A 6,000-nucleotide genomic window follows, 5' to 3' on the forward strand; every position below is an offset into this window, starting at 1 on the left:
GATTCTGGGCAAAAAATTAAAATCTCAAAAATCCTCGTGAACCAAAAAAACCAAATTTTACCATTTTGGGTCAATCAAAATATTCTGTTTTGATAATTTTTGTTTTGATTTTGCCCTTCTTTGCAACATTTTTTTCAGTCTAAATAGTTTAAATTTTGAAAGAAGTAGTCATTTTGAACCATAAAAATGAAATTTTTAACTTTGACACTCTATTTCCAAACTTTTTTTCTTAACATTTATTTGAGTCAGGAAATTTGTTGAACCTGACCCTACTTTGCTAACAGTTTAGGTTTCACTGAATTGGCATTTTTTGACAAAAAAGTGATTAATCAAAAAATTCCTGGCCAGCTCTACTCACAACGTAAAGTGCAGTCTAAGATCTACCAGAAAGTATATCTGGCTTCTCCCATTTTGAGGCAAAAAGATACTCCCACAAGATAGGAGTAACTATGTGTCTATTTTTCATAATAGAAAACAGAAAGAAAGAATGAAGGAAGGAAGAAACCAAGGGTGAAATCCTGGTTCTCTTGAAGTCAATTGGATTTATGGCATTGACTTTAAGGGGGGCAGGATTTCATCTCCACGCTGTAGTTTGCCCCCTGCAGCTGGGTTCGCCTTCTCTTTGTTCTTAGAGCTGTATATATGATTGCAACTAAGGGCATGGCTAGACTTGCAGATGTAGAGCGCTTTGAGTTAAACCAGCCTTCGGAGAGTGCAGTAGGGAAAGCGCTGCAGTCTGTCCACACTGACAGCTTCAAGCGCACTGGCGTGGCCACATTTGTGGCACTTGCAGCGGCATTTGGAGCGGTGCATTATGGGCAACTATCCCAGCATGCAAGTGACTGCAATGTGCTTTTCAAATGGGGGGTGGGGTGGGGTGGAGTGTGACAGGGAGTGTGTTGTGTGTATATGGGGGGAGAGAGAGTGGGTTTTTGGGGGCTGAGAGCATGTCAGCATGAGGTCTTGTAAATTCAGACCGCAGCAGACCCCCCTTCTCCCCCCCGCCTCTCTCTCTCACACACAGCATTCCACAGTAATGGTTACTTTGTCTCAGAGCAGATAAGCATGCCAGCTGTCAGAAACGGAGCTTTGAAAGGGCATATCTGCATTCCTGCAGTGATTCAAAAACAATGACAAGAGTGGCCACTTGACTTAAGGGGATTATGGGACGTTTCCGGAGGCCAATCAGAGCACAGTAATGCAACACCTCGTTCACACTGACGCCGGGCATTGTAGCCAAGGCGCAGCAAATGTTATTCCACTTGCCGAGGTGGGGTACCAGGAGCGCTCTAGCTGAGGAGTCAGAGCGCTCTACGTGCCTTGCCAGTGTGGACGGGTCGGGAGTTAGGGCACCTGGGGCTGCTTTAATGCGCTCTAACTCGCAAGTGTATCCAAGTCCTAAGTGTTTCAGTAACATAAAATACTTTTTATATTAACTCATTATTAATAGTTCTACACCTTGGATTTCCTTATCTTAGTGAAAGCTTGCTCTGTCACAATATTATCCACACAGCACTAAAGATTAAATCAGGCATATGAATTAACTTACGTGAAATTGAAGTGGCATTTTTTAATTAAAGGATAAACCACAGCGTCTACAATTGGGACCATAATAACAATCAGAATCGGGTTCACGGTCTGTTGAATGTAAAAATCCAGAAAAAGAAGTTAAGCACTTTCCAAAGTCTTTTTTAAAATAGTGATTTAAAAAAAAGTCTTTGAGGAGTATGTAAAAATATCACAAATGTAGTTTAGTGTACCTGCATCTGGTCTGGCTGGATCTGCATAGCTCCCTAAGGAAAAGAAAAGGTAAATATATTTTAACATTAGAAGACTGAAAAAATGCATAAGAACAAATGAAAAGTCAATAATTCTTTAAAACTTTAAGTTAAAATAACCTACAAAGTTTCCATCCATTGTTGTGGCTTGTAATGTCCATCTTGATCCCTTAATAAAACAAAGTCATAATGAAATGCTACAATAAAGCAATCTGCTCTAGTTACTCCTGAATTTTTTTAAAAGGGAAGAATAGAGGGGGTGGGGAATCAATAATAAAGGAAGACAAAAACTTTCCTTAGGATTACTTTCTTTTCTGCCAATCTTTGACAAAGGTCTGATCCTGAACTACTAAAGGAAAATGTTGGACTTGCAATGGGGTCTTTGGAGGCAGCTTTATGGCTGTCTTCCACAGTGTCTGCGCTGGGGGAATCCTCCCCCAGACAGAACTGGGGCTTTTAGAGGCCTTTTATGCTGCTCCGGTCTTTTTTACCCAGCATATAAGAGCTGGAACCGGGATGAGGATTTTATCTTTAATATTTTTGCTGACATTGTATCAACTTAGATTATTTTGTAATATATATGTTTGAAATATTAATTGATCATACACTTAAAACTTCACAAGAAGCAGCTACTGTATAATAGGAGAGATAAATAAAATAACTTAATAGGTACAGTATATAAATAACTGTATCATTCATAAGTACCATTTTTCATTATCACCAATTTAAATTCTGCCCACTGATTTCACAACATAATGATTGAATATAATTGTACATGTACTTGCAAAAAAATTACACTTTTTTTCTACCTTACCTGCTGATCAAAAAGTGCCCAGAACATGGGAAGAGGAATATACAGGAAAAGTACCCTCAAGACCATCTTAGTTTGGGTAATAAGTCGTTTCTATAGTGAAGAACAGTAAAAAAAAAAAAAAAAAAAGTTGCTAAAAATAGGTAAATTCAACAAAACCACAAGTTTTATATATATATATATATATATATGTGTGTGTGTATATACTAAGACTATTACTATTATTCATATTTTATTCATACTATTGCTATTCGTATCATATTTTAATTCACATTAGAAACAAAGGTCCTGATCATGCAAGACTTGGACACATGCTAAACTTTACAGATTGTGAGTAGTGCTTTAGACTTCAATGGAATTATTTACAGTCCTTTAAAGTTAAGCACATGTGTAAGTCTTTGCACTACTGGGGCCTAAATTAACGTGAAGATAAGAACATAACATAAGAACATAAGAATAGCCGTACTGGGTCAGACGTCTTCAGAGAACTATCCACAATGAATCCAAGGTCTCTTTCCTGATTAGTTGCAGCTAAATTAGCCCCCATCATATTGTATGTATAGTTGGGGTTATTTTTCCCAATGTGCATTACTTTACATTTATCCACATTAAATTTCATTTGCCATTTTGTTGCCCAATCACTTAGTTTTGTGAGATCTTTTTGAAGTTCTTCACAGTCTGCTTTGGTCTTAACTATCTTAGTATCATCTGCAAACTTTGCCACCTCACTTTTTACCCCTTTCTCCAGATCATTTATGAATAAGTTGAATAGGATTGGTCCTAGGACTGACCCTTGGGGAACACCACTAGTTACCACTCTCCATTCTGAAAATTTACCATTTATTCCTACCCTTTGTTCCCTGTTTTTTAACAAACGGACAAAAATGGACAAAACGTGTGCAGGTGTGTGTGAGGAGAAAGGACAAGAGGGGTTATGAAAATAAAGTCCACTGTTACTCAGTAAGGTCTGTACATATATGTGATGGTTACATTGAACTAGACTTTGTTTTTGTTAGTTTGTGTTATTTTATCTCATTTCTGATAGATGATGTTTCAGAAACAAATTTTTAAGAGGGATTTGCATGATGAGGTGGTTTTGAGGAGCGTTTTCAATGAACAGGGGCTACATGGAAGATGTCATGTAGGCAGGAATCAGAGAGGCGACAGAAGGGAGGTTGAGATTTGTGTAACCATTGAAAAATCATCAGGGAGTGCGGAAAGCCACCTAAAAGGAGACATATAGATTGGGGCTTTAAAAGCCATGACAAGAAGTTTGAACTCAGTATGGATTACCAATGAAGGGATGCAATATTATAATAAAGGGACTGTGCAAAGCAACACATTACTGCATTGGTTACATTTTTTTCAAGCTTATTTTCACAAGCATGAAGGCTAGGAACCTCAGCTGGTGTAAATAGTTATAGGTCCTTGGTTTTGAAGGGCCTATGATAATTTTACCAACTGAGGTTGTTTTTTGTTTTATTAGGGTTGGAAGGGACCTCAGGAGGTCATCTAGTCCAACCCCCTGCTCAAAGCAGGACCAATCCCCAGACAGATTTTTTTTTTGGCCCAGATCCCTAAATGGCCCTCTCAAGGATTGAACTCACAACCCTGGGTTTAGCAGGCCAATGTGCAAACCACTGAGCTATCCCTCCCCTCTAAACCAGCAGCAGAGCCAGGAACGGAACCCAGGTCTTCTAAGTCCTAGACGAGTACCCTATACACTAGGCCACATTGACATTGCTTCCCTTATATTTTTTTTAATGTAAGCTTAGATTCTGGAGCACAATTCTGCAGCTAGGAGTGGATTCTCTGACAAATTTCTTGACCATGGAGTCCATAGGGCATTGACTACAATCCTCATTAGTGTAATGTGCATTGTTCGCATGTGTTATCATATATATTGTGTGTTTTCATTCAAAGTGTATTTTGAAGCTGGATTGTTTATATCAAGGCCATAAAATCTACACTGCAGATAGAATACTTGCTATCATATTGAAACTGCTACCAGGTAATTTTAAATATTTGTTCTTAGAGAGAAATACATTTATGTTCAGCCCACTAGAGTTTCCTTAGTGTGATATGTGATCATGCACAAAGCCCTGATACCTGGAGGACAATCTGAAGCTACATTAAGCCATGATGGTAACCATCCTATCTTGCCAGAGCAGTAAGATCTAGCTAGAACACTAGCTTCTGATTACTGTAGACAGACACAGCATTATCTCCCCGGTATTTGTTTGGGGTTGCATAACTAGTGAACAAGGCAGATGGAACAAAAAAGAAAAAAGGGAGAAAGGCATTATCTATCTATCTATCCATGCACACGTGCTCATGCACACACAAATGATACTTACATCATACTTTTCACTAGCCCAGTCCAGCCAGTGTTCTCTTTTGGGGAACTGTTTTCTGCGATGCTGAAATCTGTTTTTAACAGCAAACTGTGAAAAGAACATTAATAAATTTGGATTAATTACACTGAATACCATTTAAACATGACACAACAAATATTTGTAACTACAAGGTTAAAGTGACTTATAATAATAAGAGAAACTATCTTTCAGAGCAATTTATATTCTTTTTAATTTATTTTTATTATTATTAAAAGGTGAATGTTTCTAAGAAACTGTTTTAAACACTTAAAGGAAGTGTTTCGGAGTAGCAGCCGTGTTAGTCTGTATCCGCAAAAAGAACAGGAGTACTTGTGGCACCTTAGAGACTAACAAATTTATTAGAGCATAAGCTTTCGTGGGCTACAACCCACTTCTTCGGAAGTGTTCTGCTATATGTCTCATATGTCTTGGATTCAGGAAAACATTCCCAATATTAGAGGAAACCAAGCAATTCAGAAAAATAGGTAGTGCCTCTTAACACTGGGTGCTGCTGGGAATACTCTGAGGCCTTGTCTACACAGGTTTTTGCAGAGTACACTTTCAGTGTTTAATAAAATAAGAAGATAGTTTCAGTTTTACACAGCAATTCTTCAGAATGGAATTACACTTTAAAAATAAATTTTGTTTACATGAAACATTAATATTTACTTTCTAATGAATTCCTCATGCCAACAACAAATATTATGTAGCTGTGCTAGAGTTACACTGGCAGACCTGTATGTGGGGAGCACAGGACTGGAATAACAGGGGTACTACAGGTCAGGATTGAAGGAACCTGCATTAAGCCCCAGTGAAGTCTCTACCACAGTTAGACCCTGATCTTGCTTGAGGTCTCAAGGAACCAGGATAATATAACTAATGAACTACATAATAATAACTAACATTTACTGAAATTAAGAGACCTTAGCAGCTGGATTGTTAAAAAGTGGTTGATTTGAAATTTAAGTCAACGCAGGATAATTTAAGGTGTGTGTGTGTGTGTGTGTGTGTGTGTGTGTGTGTGTGTGTGTGTGTG

At 38.0% G+C, this 6,000-nt stretch overlaps 1 protein-coding gene across 1 annotated transcript in view; it reads right to left on the reverse strand.

Moving 5' to 3' along the window:
• Positions 1-6,000, reverse strand: part of SLC15A1 (solute carrier family 15 member 1) — a gene marked incomplete at its 5' end in the record, with an annotated part of 37,316 nt that overhangs the window by 17,101 nt on the left and 14,215 nt on the right. Inside the window, 5 exons of the mRNA XM_024204299.1 lie at positions 1,550-1,638; positions 1,761-1,793; positions 1,903-1,947; positions 2,593-2,682; positions 4,947-5,033. Coding sequence (XP_024060067.1) covers positions 1,550-1,638; positions 1,761-1,793; positions 1,903-1,947; positions 2,593-2,682; positions 4,947-5,033 — 344 coding nt within the window. The remainder of the gene's footprint in view (positions 1-1,549; positions 1,639-1,760; positions 1,794-1,902; positions 1,948-2,592; positions 2,683-4,946; positions 5,034-6,000) is intronic.

Source organism: Terrapene carolina, unplaced genomic scaffold (genome assembly GCF_002925995.2).
Source record: "Terrapene carolina triunguis isolate 2854851 unplaced genomic scaffold, T_m_triunguis-2.0 Scaffold21, whole genome shotgun sequence".
In the NCBI taxonomy this organism is placed as follows: Eukaryota; Metazoa; Chordata; order Testudines; family Emydidae; genus Terrapene; species Terrapene triunguis.